This window comes from Hypomesus nipponensis, chromosome 6, assembly GCF_054491055.1.
Source record: "Hypomesus nipponensis isolate SF chromosome 6, ASM5449105v1, whole genome shotgun sequence".
Taxonomy (NCBI): Eukaryota; Metazoa; Chordata; class Actinopteri; order Osmeriformes; family Osmeridae; genus Hypomesus; species Hypomesus nipponensis.
In genome coordinates, this window is record NC_140366.1 from 14,990,879 (window position 1) to 15,011,188 (window position 20,310).

At 42.9% G+C, this 20,310-nt stretch overlaps 3 protein-coding genes across 8 annotated transcripts in view; 1 reads left to right on the forward strand and 2 right to left on the reverse strand.

The window, feature by feature from the left end:
- cdc42bpab (CDC42 binding protein kinase alpha (DMPK-like) b) overlaps window positions 1–2,161 on the reverse strand; it is a 51,342-nt gene extending 49,181 nt beyond the window's left edge. For 3 of the 6 annotated variants that reach the window (XM_084700879.1, XM_084700880.1, XM_084700878.1), the window contains exon 1: window positions 1,058–2,161. In XM_084700879.1, the coding sequence (XP_084557005.1) occupies window positions 1,058–1,235 (178 nt within the window). In that variant the 5' untranslated portion in view covers window positions 1,236–2,161. The remainder of the gene's footprint in view (window positions 1–1,057) is intronic. The other 3 variants (XM_084700881.1, XM_084700882.1, XM_084700883.1) reach the window with 2 other exon arrangements.
- On the forward strand, window positions 494–8,124 carry lft1 (lefty1). The gene is made up of 5 exons (XM_084700885.1): window positions 494–560; window positions 4,987–6,588; window positions 6,751–6,997; window positions 7,116–7,355; window positions 7,487–8,124. Exons 2-5 carry the CDS (start codon window positions 6,324–6,326, stop codon window positions 7,809–7,811), a joined length of 1,077 nt encoding a protein of 358 aa, XP_084557011.1. The 5' UTR covers window positions 494–560; window positions 4,987–6,323; the 3' UTR covers window positions 7,812–8,124.
- Window positions 8,125–9,456: 1,332 nt separating this feature from the next.
- On the reverse strand, window positions 9,457–19,653 carry hnrnpub (heterogeneous nuclear ribonucleoprotein Ub). Its single transcript, XM_084700120.1, has 14 exons — window positions 19,001–19,653; window positions 17,838–17,952; window positions 16,045–16,124; window positions 15,710–15,849; window positions 15,429–15,528; window positions 14,981–15,093; window positions 14,607–14,870; window positions 14,316–14,435; window positions 13,998–14,126; window positions 13,398–13,566; window positions 12,736–13,026; window positions 12,240–12,538; window positions 11,823–11,993; window positions 9,457–11,398 (listed from the first exon to the last, which is right to left on the reverse strand). The coding sequence occupies exons 1-14, from the start codon at window positions 19,488–19,490 to the stop codon at window positions 11,345–11,347; spliced, it is 2,535 nt and encodes an 844-aa protein (XP_084556246.1). The 5' UTR covers window positions 19,491–19,653; the 3' UTR covers window positions 9,457–11,344.
- Window positions 19,654–20,310: the final 657 nt, after the last annotated feature.

The window sequence follows — 20,310 nt, forward strand, 5'->3', positions numbered from 1 at the left end:
TATGGGCCTCATGTCTGCAGGCCATGCAGGGCTCCATTTCAACTGGAATGAGGTCACCAAACACGAAGAAAAGCCAAACTATACCAATGTTTGTCTACTGGTGTGAGCAGAAGGAGGTAGACAATTACAAGTGAGATCAAATACCCAGGCAAAGTCATTATAACCTACATGTGCTTAAGTTTCATCCAACAAACCAGGCCTGTTCTTGGAGAGGCTTTTGGGTTTGGATGTGCCCTCCATTTCTGGTGTGTTTAGTAGGATATGAGACCCCCTCCATATTTCGGTATGGTTTAAACAAGTGTAGAAACGCTTCATAATCATGGTCCATGACGTTAAATGCAAGTTAAATAGTCCTAATCATGTCTTAGTATCATGTGCTCATTTGCTAATTGATATGTGAGCTTGTTTCCCAGATCGTTTTTCTTTTTGAGTATAGCGTCTTGAAAATATCCAAATGAAGTCACACTTGGCTCCCGCCGGGCACCGAGATCCGACAAGACAAGCGGGACAGGCATGCCCGAGCCCAGCAACGGGGCTCGCGAGTCGCGACCAGATAAAAGGTGAGTTGTTCGCATTCCACGTTCATGCACAAACCAAACCCCCGAATGTCGTCACAGTTCAGCTTTTCCACAAACGATTGAGTTGTTAGTGTGTGGTCCTGTGTGTGCTTTGTTTTAAACGAGAGGACTAGGGAGGAGATTAAAACAAGCAAACGTTCCATGATTTTTATGGCCTGCCCTTTAGTACCACGTCTACAACAAATGGCAAACATAATAGCACCGTTTTTGTTGTCTAACTTGTGTTGCAACGCGGATTTGTTTTGAAAGACTAATCAAGTTATATTTAAAGTATCTCAAAATAAGCATACACACAGGTCATACCCCCGTACAAAAACACAATGGCACAATAACAAGCTAGCACTTCGAAACTGAAGCGTAATCAGGTGGTGGCCTCGCTTTGAAGGCCTAGCTTGAGCACTACTATAAAAGGAATGTGATGAGAGGCAGGGCCACTGCACCAACATTGTGACTCAAAAAAAGGAAAGACAAATTCTTACCCCAGTCCAGAAATTCCAAAATGTTTTTCTCTCTTCTGAGGGGCGAGTTGTTGCATTCATCATAAAGACAGATAAGTATATCCAGTAGGGTTTCCACACTAAGGCATTGGCCGTTTGACTGAGCTGGTCCGTCCAGGATTAGTTTTTCCAATTTCTTCAAACGAACCTCTCCCGACATGATTCAAACTATTTTGGGTGTTTCCAGCTATTATAGAAACTGACTTGGCTGAAAGTATCTTCAGAATGACAGTGGGCTAGGTAGCCTACGCCGACAGAAGTTATTCTCACCTTGTTGAAAGAAAAAAAAAACTTGGATGCTCTCAGGCAAGCAAAAGCTAATGGGGGGGTTACGATAAATCGATCATCCTCTTCTTCTCACAAAGGCATCGATACAGTATAGGTTGTTTGAGAAATGTGGAATACGTCCTCATATTCAACCTATTCCCAAGACACATAAAGGATAACTCACAGACCCTGCCAGCCCAGGCCGGCAGATTTTGACGTTATGAAAGCCCTTATAGTATGTCTATTCTTCTCGTCCAAAAAATGCTTCTCTATAAAGGTATCGCCCGTGTCCATGCAGTTACAGCAATCCCCTGAGCCGTTGATGTATATGAATATCCATTCTGCTGCATCAAAAATGCATCAACATACTAGCTAGCCAGATCTGCAATGCTACAAAGCCCGAATGCCCCTCCTCTGATGAGAATAGAAGGGCGAAAGGCTTAGCTAGCCAGTAGAACCTAGCTAATTTTTTCCTTTAATAACCATTCTTCTTAAATTATGTGGAATGCTGTTCACAGTTTAAAACGATTGTTCGAATGAAAGTCCATATCCGTTGCCGTCGAAAACGTTGTGGCTCCTGAGGGGTAGGGCTAGTTCTCGTCAAGAAGAATGGTGTATTCTTGCTCATACCAATCCGGGACGCAGCCTTCCCCCCTTGCCTGCCTCCCCGGTCGCTTACCGTCTCCGCTTGCTAGCCTTGCTGCAGCAGGCAAAATCCCAGCTCATCATGGCGCCCGTCAAACTACCGTCACAGCATCTGCTGCGGGGACGGGAGAGGGGACACTAGAAGGATAGTCAATATTGTGAATGGAAACTGCAGGGCGGCGGTATGGAATGACATAATGAATGTGCGAAAGAAGAACGGTCCCTTTAATTGTCATTCAACATCTTTTTTTAATGACAGAGCATTTGGGAATAGACCGAATTGGCGAGTTTATTCCCTTGGTCCCTTACACGTGTAATGAATATAGACTATTAGGAATCATTAAACAAACAAAGATAGGATTTTTCTAAACATCACAACATTCACCACAAGTCGTTTATGAAAATAATCTCAAATAGGCCTACATTACATAAATGTAAAAAAGCTTTTTCCATTCTGTCCCCTTACATTTGATGTTTTCTACAATGGACTAGCACTCTTGCTTAGACAACAGTGAAGGCTGGGGTCTATGCTTTGGGGTAAAAAAATAAATAAAAAATCTGTTCAACCTTAATTAACTGGTTACTAAATCTCAAAGACGTAGACGTAATGAGAGCAAATTTAATTAAATTAGCCTATATAAAAGGGTTTATGAGTAGTTGAAAAGAAGCCAGAAAAGTTGCTTTTTTGTATGGAAGTAACAGACACCCTTCAGAAGATCAAGATCAATATGATGTTATCTGGAGTCGTTAATATGTCAAACGTCAGGTATTCAATGCAATAAAAGTAAAACCTATAAAAGTCCCTATTATAACTCAGACATATGGCCCAGTGGTGCAAAGTGCCATGTGATTACTGTCCCATGGCGAAGTATGGCATAACTCTGCCACCTAGTGGCTGGAGCATCCTACTACAACTTTCTATGGAACTGCGATTGGATACAGCATCACATCCATGTTTTCCACTTTTTGTGTGTATAAATGTACATGTAACCTAACTTTTGTATTGACTAGACTGTGACCCCCCCCCCCCCCTCTCTCACACACACACATCACACCTTAAATACTTGTAATATCCCACAATATTTAGGCCTTTATGCGAAAATAAGAAGGAAACTATCGGGCGTTAGTCCCACGCGGAAGCAAATAGCAACTCCAGACTCAACAAAATAGACAACGGAATCAGGCCCTACCCCCTAAAATCCATGCCCCGTATCTGTTCAAGCCAAACTTACACCCTTCAATGTAGATGTAAACTAAAGTAAATTCAGAAACAGGTCGATTAACTGACTTTGCACGTAATAACTTGATGTCAACTTATGTCTGTTGATTTTAGTCTAATAAATCGGATTTTGGTTTATATTGTTGACGAATTGGCGAGTTTATTCCCTTGGTCCCTTACACGTGTAATGAATATAGACTATTAGGAATCATTAAACAAACAAAGATAGGATTTTTCTAAACATCATAACATTCACCACAAGTCGTTTATGAAAATAATCTCAAATAGGCCTACATTACATAAATGTAAAAACGCTTTTTCCATTCTGTCCCCTTACATTTAATGTTTTCTACAATGGACTACCACTCTATGCGTCAAAGAAAATGAACAATGCAATGATGTTGTTTTGTAGGCCTATACCTGCTCATGTCTGGCGTATTTACCGCTCAACAGACACTTGGTGATTAGTAGGCTCGGGCCTAGATGGTTATTAGCGTGAATGAGGACAATTGAGCTAATGCGTTTGCAGCTGGGACTTTTCAGGTGAAAAAGATTAAAATATTTGACGATAACATAAGGCAAGGTCAAGGATATGACCAGTAAATTAGTGACTATACAACATGAAGGCTACATAGTTACCAGCAACATCAGTAGCCTATTAACTTTCTCAAAGCTTCCTTCTCCACAATAACACAAACGAGTGGATTAATTGATTAATCGTCCGTCGCGCAGCTGCTTGAAGACCGCAGCCACACCTGGAAGAACTTGCAAACCACATTTTATAGAAGTTCTCATTTTAAGCTTACCTCTCATAAACGTGGAAGATAGATCTATAGCCTACCTACATCTCAAAGAATACAGATTGATTCATTTATCCTGTGTTTGTGCTTGTGCATTACCTCACCATGTAGCATAGGATAATGTTGAGGTGCAAGGAGATGTCATGTTTCACAAACGGGAGGGGATGGCTGATAAATTGAACTTCTTTCGAATGTAAATGATGGATGTTCATTAACACCTGTGTTGTTGATTGTGGGAGCTTGTAGGCCTTTGATTGAAAAGAAATGGCACCTGAAAGAATCAACTGTACCTTTGAACTGAAACCACAGCCTTTGATAGGCAGGGAAGAAGGAAAGACAAAGATGTCACACAAATAAGCACCTTAATTTACCAAATTAGGGGATATAATGGGAGTGAAAGTGTCTTGTGTATTTTAAGCCATCACCAAATACTTAGACTAGACTGAACAATGTCTTTGGCCTGAATCTACATATGAACATTCAACTATCTGATTGCCTCTGTACAACCTTGATTTGATTCAAGGCAGTAATTTATGCCCTCTGGTCCATTGAGGAGGACATTTCCATATTACAATGTCCTCAACATTAGAAGGAAAGCAAACCATTGTCATTACTTTCCCACCAATACAAATACATGTTATTATTTTACTTGTATACCAAATCTAGTGAAATATATAAATATTGAGTATTGACTTTTAACTTGGACAGCATGACACTGCCAAAAGTCGAGAATATATATGCAACAACTAATAAATGAAAGAACTGTAGGTAGCACTATTTTGTTTTTATCAATAAATTGTCGGACAAATGATGCACTAAATCACAAATGCACTATATGTTGCTCTGGATAAAGGCAAAATGACTACATGTAAAATGTAAATATACTACACAGTAGCTGTATAGTGTGGTCCTCATAAAACAGGCTGTGGAGATGTGTTTCTTGACAGTCATCTGTCATCTGCTCTTCCTGTCCTCCGTAGGTCTGTCTGACATCTCAGAGTAAATAAGTCCCAATACACAAACACAGACTGGGCCCCTGCTACAGCCAGCGCGCCCCTCTTCTAGTGTTTGTGTGACAAAAAAAGGCAAGGCAAATCCTGCAATAGAATCAGATAACCACCAACCCGTGAAGAGCTTCCAATCCACATCCTTGCTGGAGCTCTGGATTAACTGTCTGTTTGGCTAATAATTTTAATCTGCTGGAGGAGGCAGAAGGGGTGACTGGTTTGGAATAAACATCTAATCCACCCCCATCCCCTGGACCCCCTCCCCTCATTCCTTCCTACCCCCAAACTCCACACTCACATTTGTCCAATGCTGGGCTAAACGTATCTGGGAGCTGCCAGACAGATTGAAAAACAGAAATGAGCAGAGAGACTGTATGACAAGCAGTTGCCAGACTGATCCCGCTTTGCATCGTCCAGAGGAATGTACACATCAGGGTGTGGACAGACAGATGTGGGGGCTATGGGCTAGGGCCACTCAGGACAGCCCAGGTTCACGGGGTCAGAGAATGTCTGGGCCCCATGTGCATCATGTAGACAACATAGGATTTAACAAGAGGTGTGTGGACTTTGGTCATGGAGAATTTGCTAGAATTTGGTAACATCTATTACTGATCTAATACACGATAACTTAATAATAGCCACCTATGTATGTTCATAAAGAATTCATAATGTAAGTGAATCTAAAAATAAAACGTATTAAAGATGATAAACTACTGTTCTTAAGCTCCATCAGAATGATGAGAATTTATATCCATTTACAGTACATTTTATTAATTACATTTCAATTGTTTGTTTCTGTAAATCCTTATTTAACATAAACTTTTTTATACATTAAACGGATTGGTTCATTGATTCTTTTCCGTTTCAGATTACAGCTCGAAAAGACTAGGCTACATTTTTAACAGTGACATTAAAGCGTAAACAAGTTTTGATAGATACAAATAGGCCATGGGTATTTCATCAATCGTTTGCCTGAAACTGAATTAATATGTTTTAGAGAAAGAGTGGTAGAATTGAGTGGTAAAAAGTGGTAGAACATCATACATGAAACGGATACGTGTTTCGTTCAATCGCTTCACTGGCGATTTGTTGCTGTTTGAAGTATGGCACTTAAACATGGCCTGTCCAGGACGTGGCTTTAATGTCGCACCTTTGTTCTGATATCGGTCCCCACCCCCATCGTCAATGTGCGAACGACCGGGAGTGTCACCAGCATATAAGGACCGGCTGGGGGTCACAGTGACACTGTCTCTCTCCCGTTCCGAGCAAACAGACTTCAGCTACTGTACTTCTACCTGGAAGATTTTACGATGGATTTTCTCCGTGCTTGTATTCTGTGCGTTGCTTTTCTTACCTTAACCAAGGCTTTTACGCACCATGACATGAAGGACGCTCTGCTTCAAAAACTTGGTCTGGATGAAGTTCCAAATATTCACAAGCGGGATTTGGAGAACATGGTTATCCCGACCCATATTAAAAACAAGTACGCTTCCATGTTGAAGCTGCACCATAGCAGGCGGCGCAGATCTCTGCCTAGTTTGGCGGGCATCCTGAGGGGCATCCCTGGAAATGCAGGTAAAAATCGTTTGAATTGTTAAATGTATGCACTGCGGTTTTGTGTATTTATTCAGTGCCACTGTATTTGAAACTGCCAGTTTTATGTTCCCTGTCATGTCTCTGAGTGTTAGGCCTATATATTTACTAACCCTAACCATGTAAATGTTATCTTTTTTTTAGATATATCTGGGGAGTATCTGTACTCGGACACAACTCGGCAAAGGATAGCGTTCGAAATGGAAGCGAGAATTCCAGTTAACAGCGAAGTGACCATGGCTGAGTTAAAACTGTATCAGAAAGCTACCCATCACAAGCGCTCAATGAACGACAAGAAAAATTACCGTCCAGTCAACAACGCCCGGGTCAGCATCTACTGGGTCGAAATGCTAGAGAACGGATCCAACAGAAGCTCGCTGGTGGACTCTCGGTAAGATTCGAATTTTGAAACTGCGACTTGTTCAATTAATTGAGTTCCAATCTAATCACTTGTCAAATTAGACGTGCAAAGTGTTCAATCAATCACACCCTCTTTCTCACCCGTACAGATTGATTTCCATTCACGAGACTGGCTGGAAGAGCTTTGATGTGACCCAGGCCGTGCACTATTGGTCGATGACGCAGCAGAACACACCTATGCACATGGAGGTGTGGGTTGAGGGCGAGAGACCTGGCAGCTACGCGGCAGAAATGGCCAAGAGTGTCCACTTTACCACCCAGGACCAGACGGCCAACACCCTGGGAAAACCGGAGCTAGTTCTCTACACACTCAACCTCGAAGAGTTTGGGTAAGCAGCGCGCTTTGATATACAGGATGGAGAGATATTGTAATAGAGTGACAACTATCCTTTTGATATGCATAATTAGTACTGGCGCAGGAGAAGGTTAACGGTTTCCCTTTCTTTTTATCTCTCTTTAGATCTCGAGGCGACTGTGATTCCAATCCAAACAAGGAGTCGTGCTGCAGAGATAAATACTTCATCAACTTCCGCGCGCTCACCTGGACCCAGTATTGGATCATTGAACCCACGGGTTACCAGGCTTACAAGTGCGCTGGAGGATGCAAGCAACCCAAACGCAACTATGGCTATGGGGAGAGAAAATGTACTATTGCAGAAAGCGCACCACTGCCGATGATGTATCTGGTCAAGAAAGGCGACTACACAGAGATTGAAGTTGCCGAATTCCCCAACATGATCGTCGAGAAATGTGCATGTACAATGGACAATGTATCGATAGTTTGAGCTCAGATTTCCAGATTTAAAAATGTAGATCCTACAAATGACTTCCAGTACTTTTATATTAAAATATGTTATTCTCAGGGAGTTGGACCGATGATGCTGTATTTCAACTCTGTACCCACAAGCACTTTATGTCAAATGTTGTATAGGCTACTTAACTATTGAGTTTACGGTGTTACGACCCTTTTGTATTAAGTGTTATAGTATGAAGTAGCGGCAGTCAGAGCCATTTGGTCTCAGGTGTTTTAGATGTAAATAGTTTGGTTGAATGATATATTTTATGCTGGGGAAAATAAAACTATTTTTTCACTTACAAGTTTGCCTTTTCATATTTTCTCTGCTTGCAAAACAATAAAATATGCAATGCATTACAAATCTAAATATCTAAATTAAGAAGGAAAATGAATGTATTTCGAACGTGTAACAAATGATAAGAAAACTTGAATAGCCAATAAAAGGAACATCAACATATACAACAAACTGTCAATATACAAGCATACATTTGGTTTTATTTTAAACAATGTTCATAAACCATCAAACTAAAAGGAGGCCAGTGCACCCCATAAGCTTGTTTCTTTACAACCCAGATAAACATGAATTAAGCATAAACCTCAGCACCTTTAGCTGATTCCAATGTCATCAAAAAATCCCTAATTTCACATAGACAATACTTGTAATTTCCACTAACGTCTAAATAAATTCCACAGTCTGTGACTAAACAACACCAAGCTTGTATGTGCTAAGCCACTCTTCCCCAAGTTAATTCAAATTAAAAAGGCCCACAGCTGCTTCCATCTGTATATTCTGTGCCTCTGTATTTGCTATGTTTTGAATAGGAAATGGTAATGCTTTGTCAATACCTGCGATTTGACTAATGATGTATATAACCTGTCACAATGAGAGGCTACTGTCATGGAAGAGGACGGTCAACAACAGATTTGTTGGCAGGCATTTGCACCCAGCTTCCTGCGTGTGGTGGTTGTTTGCAGGAGGATCAGTCCACAGGCCTCACGGGGAGAGGACGACGGCACACAAACCAAGAAGGGCTGTGTTGACATCAGTCTTTAGCTGATACACACAGACACAACATTGTTAGGCAGGGAACTGCTCTGTAGATCATACCCCAAGCTCTGTTTGCGGTCTGGGTGGGGGGTCCTGTCATCCTAAAGGGTTGCTAAAGACATTGGTGAGCCAGGATGCGAGTACACATTAACAGTCTGAAAGGCCCCGAGGTTAAATATATTGAAACCAGGGGCGTTGGTTTCATTATGGGTGGCACGAGTGAAAATGGCAAATCTGTCCCCCCTACCTTTTATTAAGAAAATCATAAAATAGCCGCATTCTCAGTTATACATTTTTTTGAAAACCAATCTGAGCCCGATTTAAATATATATTGATTTTAGACAAGGCCCGGATATATTCAAACTAGGGTCCCTGCCACAAAAAAGGTTCTAGAACAGAACACAAACATATTATTTTCAGTGTTTAGAACCTGTAGAATGTGAATATAGAATGTGGAACATTGCTAACATTCCTAATTCATGTCTGAACATAATTTGTTCAAACAATTCACCGAGGCAGGGTAAAGGGAATTTATGAATGCATTCACTGGTTGAAGAAAATCCTACAGAAATAATCTGTCACACAGTTACAGATACACTTTCTAATCTTTATTATTGATTCATCCCATAATGTTGCGATAGAAAACCACATAAAAAAGAAAAGCAAATATGAACAAATATCAAAACATCCGATACAGAACGTGTCAGTAGGGTTTTAAAACATTGAAAGATCATTAGGATCAACCTCACCCGGAACGTAAAGCATGACTTACTATTGTACACCGCTTCATGTGCTGAAAACACAAACTCAAAACGTATCAAAATCTAGTCTGGGAAATTTACCATTGCATTCAAACACAACATACAAGTAATTTGTGAGTAGACAGTCATGCAACTAACACACCAGCATCACCAACATCAAGTGGTGATGATTTATGAAACCATTTGAGTTTATGGGAAATCCATGTAGACATTTTAAATATGAGCAATCGCAATTTGGATGCATACAACCCATATTCTGGCTGAAAGGATCCATGGGTTTAACACTTTCAGTGGGCACAATCACATTAAGTATCTTCAATTAAGAGCCATGATATGGTTGATTTGATAGAGCCAGAATTATCAATGGGCCACACAGTCACAAATGTATAAACTAACAAAACTAGTCTTGGAAGCCAGTTCAAAAGAGGAGATCTGCTCTGCTGAGCGTTATTAATGTATAGTTTTATATTTCTCAGAGGATGTTGTGACATTGTGTAGCCCTTTTATATGCTGGTGAAAATGGGGGGTAGTGACTTGCATCAGACACAATTAATACTTCCTTAGATTTCTAAGACACCACACAAAGCCTAAACTTGCTAAACTAGCCACAGAATCTAGAATCTTCCATAAAAAAAACTTTTAAAAATAAAATACATATTAGGGGCATTACATGTAAACACTGGAACTGTGTGGTCAAGTTGGACTGGTTTGTCGTGTGTTCACGACAAAGCATCACTCAAAGCTAACCACTGCAACTTTCCATCAAAAAATGCTTTAGGAAAAGAAAATCAATAAATAAGGAACAAGCATTCAACCCAACCCCTGAGAAGTACACCACAACCAATGCTATGATGAGTCATCTGCCTTCAGAAACGTGTCGGAATAAAAACTAAAAGCTATACAGAAGATCCGCTAAAGGGATTCCAACATCCAATTCGAGCAAAGCTTTATTGAATGAATTCTGGTTTAAATAATAAAACAGCTGACGTTGTCATTTGAACTAGAAAACCAGGCCAGAGCCATTGCAACAAAGGCCCGTTGCGCACCTTTGAACTTCAAAATAAAAAAATCACAAGCCGTGAAAGTTGTAAAAAAGCAAACATGTAGTTTATTGTAAATCTATGGAGTTAAGATTACATGGTTGATGTTTGAAACAAAAGACAAAAAATTTGAACTCTTACTGTTTCTACAACTCAAAATGTTGTTCTATGCTGCTTGACTACTTTTAAGTACAATTCTTTAGCAAAGCTATAGCTACAATGCCTTTCAAGCACTGGATTCTCTCAATCTTTAAGTGTTTCTTTAAACCTTCCATTCAAACAAATGAAACTAAGCAAACAATATTTACAATTCATAAAAAAAGAAGAAAATCACAAAGCACAGATAAAATGCACAACCCTGAAAATCTTCCAACATCAGCTGCATGAGCCACATGTGGTTCCTGATATACCAAAAACACGGGACTTTAAAAGCATGAGATTTAAAAGTAGTGGAAAAATATCATAAAATGTACAAAACAAAATACGAATAAATCAAATGAAATTGAACCCATAAAGCTTGAAAGAGACCTCGCTCCTCAGATGTGGAATGTTTCTACATCGCTTTGTGGTGGTTGATTATTTTTCAGTTGGTTTTTAAAAAGTGGGTTCTAGAAAAACTCAAGATGTCCGTGGCTGGTGGTTGAGGGCCCCTTGTCTGTCAACACACAGTCTCTCAGTAATAGCCTCCTGGCTGGTACTGCTGGCTCCATGGCTTCTGGTTCCAGAACTGGAGCAAAACAAGACACAAACACAGCCGGTTAGACACAGCAGGACAACATCTAGAATGTGTCTTAAGACATAAATAGATTAAACAAATGAGATAAAGGATTAATAAAGCCAAACGAATGTGTTAACTCCAGACGCTGTCTTCCTCCCAATACATCCTGGAAAATGTCTTATGGTCTAGTCATGATGAGTTTAATGCACTGGAAGCCTACACAGTCTCAAACGCTCACATATTCAGTCACAAAAAGACAGCAGTGTATCAGAAAAGTTTCAGTCACTGAAACACTATCAGGAAGTTAAGAGTTGCAGTCACAGAAAGACCATTGAATCAGATGAGTAGTGTTTTCTGTCACGTTCAGTCACAGCAGTAAATTAAGTTTTTGCAGTCACAGAGACTGTCCAGGCTGTAGAGCTGTGAGACTCACCCCTTGTTGCCAGCTCTGGTTGAAGGCTTGGGCCTTGTCCATGCCGAAGCTGCCGTTCCTGCTGCCAAAGCTGCCGCCACCGCCACCGCCTCGGTTGTTCCTGTTGTTACCGTAGTTACCGCCGTTCTTGTTACCGAAATTGCCGCGGCTGTTGCCTCCTCTGGGCTGGAACTGAGGGGGGAGGAGGGGAATCTTTAACTCACACCAATACAGGTAAGAGGGTGTGAACTGTCCCTTTAAAGAACTTGTTTAACGACTCAACAGCCTCATTATCAAATGTGTAAACAGTGTAACAGAAGATTGTTTTATTGCAGATGATAGCTTGTCTGTCTTTCCGTCCACAATAAGACTAGGAACTAATTGTGAAAGATCTATGATCTCTACAACACCTGATCTGCTCCTTCTCCCCTCACTCACCTGACTGAAGCTGCCTCTGTTTCCTCCTCCTCCTCCTCCTCGGTTCATGTTGGGAGCCCCTCCACCCTGGCTCATGTTCCCCCTGTTCATTGGACCGCCTCTGTTCATGGGGGCTCCTCCTCCCCTGTGGCCCATGTTGCCTCTCATTGGTCCACCTCTGGGGGCTCCTCCCCCCAGGCTGGGGATAGGTCCGCCTCCGCCTCGGTTGAAGTTACCACGGGCAGGGAAGCCCCCTCTGAATGCAGGGGGGTGCAGGAAGCCCCTGGGGTGACGATTGAACCCTCCTCGTGGTCCTGGTGCTGGAGGGGACCAAAGAATCAGACCTTTTGAGACCTTGCAAACCTCGTTTTATAAAATACATTATTGTATCACCTGTATAAATCAAGGTAATATAACCATTATTTTAACCCTCGCTATCCCACCCATTACAACAGATGTACTGTACACATTGAACTGGATAATGCCTCTTGCCCTGCACAGACTGCATCATACACACCTCCTCTAAAGTTGCCTCTGTTCTGGAAGCCTCCGCGGCCCCCTCCACTCCCTCCTCTATGACCGGGCCCCCCTCCGCGGTTGAACTGGCCCTTGCCCCCCCTGGCCCCTCCACGGACGGGACCCCCCCTCTTGGGGGTCATGCCTCCCTGGTTTGGCCTCTTCTCAGCAGGCAGGGCCGTCTTGCTCTCCTCCTTGTACTGTTCCAGCAGCTTGGCCGCCTCCTCCTTCTGCAGCTCCACAAACTCCACGCTGCTGAAGCTTTCACCCTCCTCGGGCAGGGAAAAGAACCCTGGAGAGGGGAAGGGATGGAGGGAAGGAAGAGGGGTTAAAATAAGAGGACACATTAAAAAAGGTTGAGATAGAAAATAATCAGAATTAAACAAACTTCAGAAAAACACTGAATAGTAATTGAGATCCCAGGTAAATGTCATCAAACTTTACTTTCAAGCCCTTTAAACAAGCAAAATCACAGGGTCCCCCACCCCGTAAAAACACTCCACAACCTCAGAGGAAAAAGCTGAAAGGATAATATTATATCTTGTAAGGACCTATGTTACACCCATCACCATAAAGAATAATGGTGATCTAATACTTAACAATAACAATGGATGTTGATTATTCTGCTGATCAATTTGTATTTTATATATGAAGACCCTTTACCTTTCATCTTGAGGAGAGCGTGCTCGGGAACCTCCTTCCCATCGCTCTCAGCCTTCTTCTGGGCTCGCAGCTTGTAGTCCTCGTCCGAGGGACACACCACCACGGCCCTGCGCTGGTACCCTGCAAACAGACACATCTTCCTCTTCTGACCTGGGGCGGACAGGTTGGTCTGGATGGAAGAAGAGGAGAGAGACGGAGAGAAAGAGATGGTGTAACAAAGACACACAGGGAGATACAGATTAGTACAGACTTTTCATGGTGTAACCTCATGTGCTCCAACGTATAAATTCAGCCGACGTCAAGCGAGGGGAGGATCTGAACCCGCAACCTTTTGATCTGCAGTCAGATGCTCTACCACTGATCTATCCCCATCTAACACTTCAACGTATAAATGGATATCAATTATTTGGATGATCAAATTCATCTATTTATTCCTTTGCTCTGGGGAAACATTAGATGGTGAAGACGGTGGATGGCAGCGTGTCTTCTGCCCCTCTCACTGCTGTGACTGCTCCACCTGTGCCTCCCGTCTCTCCTGCCTCCTGTTGGTTACTTCCTTGGTAAACCAACAGTTACTTCCATGACCATGACTGGACTTACGTGGTCCAGGATGTAGTTCCTCTTCTTGCGAGCGGCGATCTCGATGAACTTGCCCAGGAAAAGAGGTGCACGCTGGGAAATGGCTGTTAACTTGGCCGTTTCTTTAGCTTGCCGTTTCAAACTGCCAATCTACACAAAAAAGGGGAAAATTATAAACCATAAAAAGACGGCGTTTACAAATATATAGCATTTACAATGGGCTGGAAAACGTATTTGTCAATGACTCATCTATGAACTGTAACAACAAATCAGATCCTTTGGTGTTTCATACAGACTAACGTTGAGCTAACGTTGAGCTCGACCACTGTCCGTACTCACCATCATCTTCTCCACGATGGTGTCGCTGCCCAGGATGTAGTACTTTCCCGGGTTCTCCTCCACATGCTTCTTTACCCAGGTGGTCTTTCCTGACCCAGGTAGACCCACCATGACGATCATCTACACAAACACATACAGGAAGTTACACATATATTCAAATGTCTGATTAATGAAGAAAATGCTTACCTTCCAACACACAAAAAGGATAATTAAAAGAATCATCTGGGTTCTAGACCACACACACACACACACAACAGTCAGAGAGGAGACGCGTCTGGCGGCCATGTTCACCTCGCAGTCCTTCTTAGTCTCTGGGCCCTTGGGCCCCCGAACACGCTGGTCCACCTGGACGTCCTGCAGGAAGGTGAAGCCCTCTGGTGAGGGGAAGAACGGCAGCTCCTGCTGCCCAAAGTTAAACTCCACCGCACAGTTGTGGCAGATGACGTGAGGGAAGAGGGCCTGGCTGCCCAGGGCCTCCTTCTCCACCTGGAACGCAACCGCCGGCTCCTGGCCGTTCTTGGAGAAGGACATCTCCACCTTCTCCCCTTCGAAGTCCTACGGTTTCAAAATGTGGTTTTGATCAAAGGTTTTTGGGTACATTGTCTCATTTAAACCTGTTGTTGAAACAACAGGCTGGTGTATGTACAAACAGAATGAATACTAACAATAAGGCAGCAGACAACATCGTTCTCGTCGAAGGTCTCTCCAAAGTCTTCCGTCACGCAGTTTGTGGTCTTCTTTCCCTTCCCAGAGTAGGCATACGAGTGCTTGTCCTCACCTGGAACAACAGGGTCACATTTTACATTTAGCAGATGCTCTTATCCAGAGCGACTTAGAGTAAGTACAGGGACATTTCACCAGACTTCAACAGGTTTTTTTTTTCTTCCACTTTCAAAACGTCCCTTACATTATCCCACCCCTACTGCCCTGCTATTCATGCTGCATAAAAACAAGAGGCTCAGTCAAATGAGGTTTGCCCTTGAAAACCATGGGTAACCTGAGATAACACTGACTAATTTCTCCACTAGGGGGCAACATTGTAACACCGTTTGCCTGTAAAACGCCTGCAGGGGATACTTGCTCTGTCACTAGCCTGACAACTGATATCCTCACCCAGTAGCAGGCTGCTGTTGACCACGGACCAGCCCACCTGCACCTCATGGATGTCCATGTTCTTACTGGAGATGTGCTTCACAGGAATCTTCTCAGTGATCTGTAAACGGGAAACTATTACTCGCTATCGGGAGGAAAAACTCTAAAAAGACTGTAATAAGTCTTCAAAGACAACAGGAAGTTTTCCATTTGAATGACTTTGGGGGAAGGAACCATCTAATATCTAAATCCAAACAAATGTATTTCTAGTGGGCGTTGTGTGCTTTCTTGATCCTCCATACCTTCATCTCGAAGCAGGCCTTGCCCTGGGTGACCCCATATGAGGCCTTGCCCCCAGACCACAGGTATGCAAAGCTCTCCATGGTGAGAGACGAGGCGCTGTAGCGGTCACGAGACACCTTGAAGTGCAGGTCGCAGTTATCTAAAAGAGGGAGGGGGGGAAAAAGAGGTAATGAAAAAGAGAAAGATTGCGAGAGAATAAAGAAGGGTGTCAACATTACTGGAACTCTCTTTCCACACAGAGCACAAGTCTGGTGTTTATGCTACGACACCCGCTCTGGGGCATTTAGAAAAGCCAAGACACAGTGGTGCTTGTTATGGCCAAGCTCACACTTACAGGTGTCCAGGCAGACTTTGGTGTCGTCAAACTCCTCGTCTTCCTCCTCCAGAGGTGGCAGGGGAGACTTGAAGGACGCCCTGAAGGAGAGAGAGAATAGAACCGTTCAGGGAGACGTCTGGGTGGCGATCGTGCCTGATTGCACTTTCAAGGACTGGGACTGCCGAGCACGTCCTCTGCAACGGGAGAGGGAGGGAGAGATGTGGAAAAGTACACTGACTAGATGAAAGAGACACAGACCTTCTGGCAAGCTGGTGTGTTTTGCCGCCAGTGTTTGGGTGATAGGTTCACATAGCACTTACCTGCAGACATCCATGAGTAAACTAAAACTTAGAGAAGGGGGGGGGGGGGGGGGGGGGGGAATTAAAAGAAATCTTGGTCTTAACGAGTGAAATGTTTTTACGGCTTTGAGATTCCAGTTCTCGAGCGTAAAGGCCTAGTGGATATAATTAACTCCCCGCGAGGACCTAACATGAAAAGGTCAAGACCAGCTGTGAGTGCCAACAACAGTAACAGCAGAACTGGGTCCTGTACTGCAATAAGGGACTTCAGAATGTGAAAACGAGGTAGAGATTTAAAAAAATTATTATACAATTCTGAGTGTGCCGCCCCATTAACTTACCAGCTCTATTGTGGCATCATTCAAATAGTTAATGAACTGTTACCAAACTCCTTTGGCTCTGTTTAAGGCATGATCCACTCAATATTTGCTGTGAGGACACTGGCAGAGGGTCAGGAATGCCATAACGTGGCAGATTAGATTGTGCGTCTAGCGTTAATTTGGGACACATCTTTGAGGAAAAATGCAACTTGCATCATTCTTAGAACTGCAATTCTCCTGTTGGGTCAGCGTGCTCTATTTTCCAAAGAACCGCAAGGCTTTGGGCTTTTGAAAATGGCAGCCTTGGATGGATAATGGACATTGAACCCCCCCCCCCAGGCCTTACAGAACATGGTAAATACAGTTTTGGGTCAAGAAGGATAGCATTTCAGGATAGCCTATAATAGGATTAAAAGTGGTGATTCGCATGGTGTGTCGCTTTGGATAAAAGTGTCCGCTAAATGACTAAATGTAAGTATAATCACTGGGCTAAGCTAACATCCCATACAAAAGTTCAATAAATAGACAGATAAATAATACACATGAATGATGTCGACTGCTGGGTTGGTAGTAGACCTGTAAACACACACACACAATACAGAAGACAAAAATGATCGAACACAGGTAAAAACATCAAGAGCAAGAGATAACAATGGACGGTCAATGGCGAGGATCCATCTGCATCTTTATGGACATTCAAAACACCGTTCGGGTACACAGCTCCATCCTTGTGAGCTACACTGTCTGAAATGGACCCCCCCCCCCCCCCCTCTATCCTCTCCCTCCCTTCCTCCAAACTCCACATCTGCTACACTCCTCAAAGATTTTTTTTTCTCCCCCCCTGAGTATTCCATAGTCTCGTTGAGTGTTCACAATGGGCTTTCCAAAAATGAGTGTGTGAATGGGTGGGGAAAATGTTGCAATGTACTGGTTCATTCACTTTTCATACTGCATGTGCAGTCCATTTAAGAGTGTGTGTTGGCACTGCAAGTTAATGGTAAGGTTGTTTAAAAGCAAGGAATGACCCTCCAAACATTTACAAAATGGCAATAAATGATAATTAAGTGAGGGTTTTTTTTTACTTTCGTTTTTGTTTGCTAGTTAGTGCATTGGCGCTTAAAGCCAATACAGTTCACATAGCCATGACGGCGCTTCAGGGATACCGAAGGCCATTTTGTCTTGCCATCCTTACCAGCTGTATTTGTTTTCTTCAATAAATTCAAAGTAGCCCCTTCCATGTTCCTCCCGGCGTCTCTTAACACCCTTCTTATTCTTCTGATCGCCATTCGCGTCTTTGTCCGCATCCCCTTTGAAAATAAAACAAAGATATAATGAGGTGCTCCTTTTTGAAAGAGGTCGAACTGGTTGTGGCGGGTAGTGGACCACAGTACCTGTTCATTAGTTACAATGTTGTCGACCTGTGATAGCTAAGAAGCAACACCTCAGTCGAATCCAGGGAGCTCTAGTGCTATAATTGATCAAAGCTACTCTTCTGACGGGGTAATGGAGGTTATATTGCATGGCTAAGCAAAATGTAACTAAAGTAGCCTGGGCAAGAGGTGATGGGAAGAACAATCACTGCAAGAGATCAATTGGGGGGAATACAAAAGGGACTAGTTAAGAGTGTAAATACTAGCTAGTGATAAGGGAAATGTATTTCAGTTTGGTCCCTTAGCTACGATCATGCATGAAACCAAAACTGTCTTCTTCTAACCCAACCATCAATCTCATAGTCCTGACTGCCCTAAAGATCGTTATTTGACTTAACATGGTAGCTCTACAGTACTGTAATAGTCTAAGAATAACTAACAGCCTTCATAACGCGATTGACTGATTCATTTTAAGAACCTCCCTAGCTAGCTGAGCTAGCCAACGAACCATGTGCAGCAAACCAAGTCAACACCTGGTGGGTTTCGTCAGGATTGACGCCTGCTCGCTAACGTTGTTAGCGAGTGCTAGCAGACGACCCAGCTAGCACCTAGCCAGGCGCTAATCCATACAAGCTAGCAGCTAGCTAGCATAGCCATACCAGCTAGCTATGAACAACGCGCCAACACAAAGGAGTGTGGCATGCAAGCGAGCTACTAGGCTAGCTTAACCACCCGAACAACAGATGTTGACAACCAAACAACCACCGATTTCAAGCGCAAATCCATATTATGCCAAACGACTTAATAATAAAATGATATAGCGCTAACCTTCAGGTTAATCTATCCTACTAGCTTTTTGAGTCTATTTTAGCTCTATTGTGGCTGAGCACACCAGGCATTTGAATAGCCTAGCTAACGCTTTTCTTTGACAATCGTCCCCAGTCCAAGAGAGACCAAGGATTTGAAGTCGAAACGGGCGACTCACCCTCCTCGGTAGTCTGGTCTCCAGGCTCACCGTCCTCTGTATCAATTTTCTCCATATCGTCCACATCTCCTTTCAGCATCGGGTCCATCTCCTCCTCGCAATCCTCTCCCTCACCCATCTCATCATCCTCGGTGCACTCATCCACGACGGCGTCCCCGTCTCCATCCCCTCCGTTCCCATTCTCCTCTTCCTCACCCTCGTTGGCCTCCATGCTTTCTTCAACTGGGACCACCTCGTCTTCATCTTCCCCCATACATTCTTGTTCGGCAGCCTCTGGTACCGAGTCGGAATTGCCTTCATCGGCTAATGTGACGCTATCGTCTTCGTCGTCCTGACCAAGCGGAGAATCTCCGGCTAGGGCCTCTTCATTAAGCGCGGCCTCCAATCGATCCATTAGCTCGGCCTTCAGCCCCTTGTCGGACAACTGACGCTTTTTTAGCTCGTCCTTCAGCTCGTTTACTTTGAGCTTTTTAACGTTTAGTGAACTCATGTTGGTCTTTAAATGAAAAACTATGTAAACACTACAATTAAATAAAACAAAAAAACGTCAAACAAGACGAAAATGTTAATCTAGGACGCTTCGTAAGCGGATGTAATTACAACTGCGCCAAATGGCACTGCTTTTCTTTTTCACCGGTAAAGGATTCCCGTGCTGCAAGGGAACCGTATGGGGGAGGACGAGGGCGTCGTTTACCGTAATAAAGGTTCAAGAAGCTCAAGGTTTTTCAGAGGGGGCACTAGGTATTTTCATATTAATCAAGAATGTGATAAAACGTGAATATATACTACAATTTCATGAGTCTGACTGACTGAATTGAAGGATGTAAGGACACAGATTTTGGAGTGACCAAGTCAACTGTTAAATTATAGCCTTAACTGTGAAATGTATTTGATCTCTTTACTGAAGCATGAAGGTGTGCTGTTCCAAGGATTTGTTTACATTCCCTCACGCCTGATAAAATCACAGAAGACGGAGAGAATAAATCAAAACTTGTCTTTGAGTCCTCAGATTACCCCTTTAGACCCTCATGGCACTATCAGCGTCATAGGTTATAAAGTCGTCATATCAGTAGGCTATTTCATTAGGCTATATTGCACTGTTTCTTATTATTACAATTTGAAAACAGATGAACACTATTAATATTACTACAATTATACTATTAAGACGGTTCATTTTCCATCATTTGTATCCTGCTAATATTATGTTGTTTATAGACAGTAGATGCCATAAAAGATACTTGTACTTTACTGACCCCCTGTGGACAACAAATAATACAAACGCAAAGTAGCCTACTGGAATCGACCCTTAT

Bases quoted from the DNA above. Each gene is read 5' to 3' on its own strand.
- lft1 (XM_084700885.1), top strand. From the start codon at position 6,324: ATGGATTTTCTCCGTGCTTGTATTCTGTGCGTTGCTTTTCTTACCTTA. The intron at 6,589-6,750 runs GTAAAAATCGTT...TCTTTTTTTTAG, and splicing joins GGGCATCCCTGGAAATGCAG to ATATATCTGGGGAGTATCTG. The intron at 7,356-7,486 runs GTAAGCAGCGCG...ATCTCTCTTTAG, and splicing joins CTCAACCTCGAAGAGTTTGG to ATCTCGAGGCGACTGTGATT.
- hnrnpub (XM_084700120.1), bottom strand. From the start codon at position 19,490: ATGAGTTCACTAAACGTTAAAAAGCTCAAAGTAAACGAGCTGAAGGAC. The intron at 15,094-15,428 runs GTGAGGATATCA...CTGTTGTTCCAG, and splicing joins CAACAGCAGCCTGCTACTGG to GTGAGGACAAGCACTCGTAT. The intron at 14,436-14,606 runs GTGAACATGGCC...GTGTTTGTGTAG, and splicing joins AGACTAAGAAGGACTGCGAG to ATGATCGTCATGGTGGGTCT.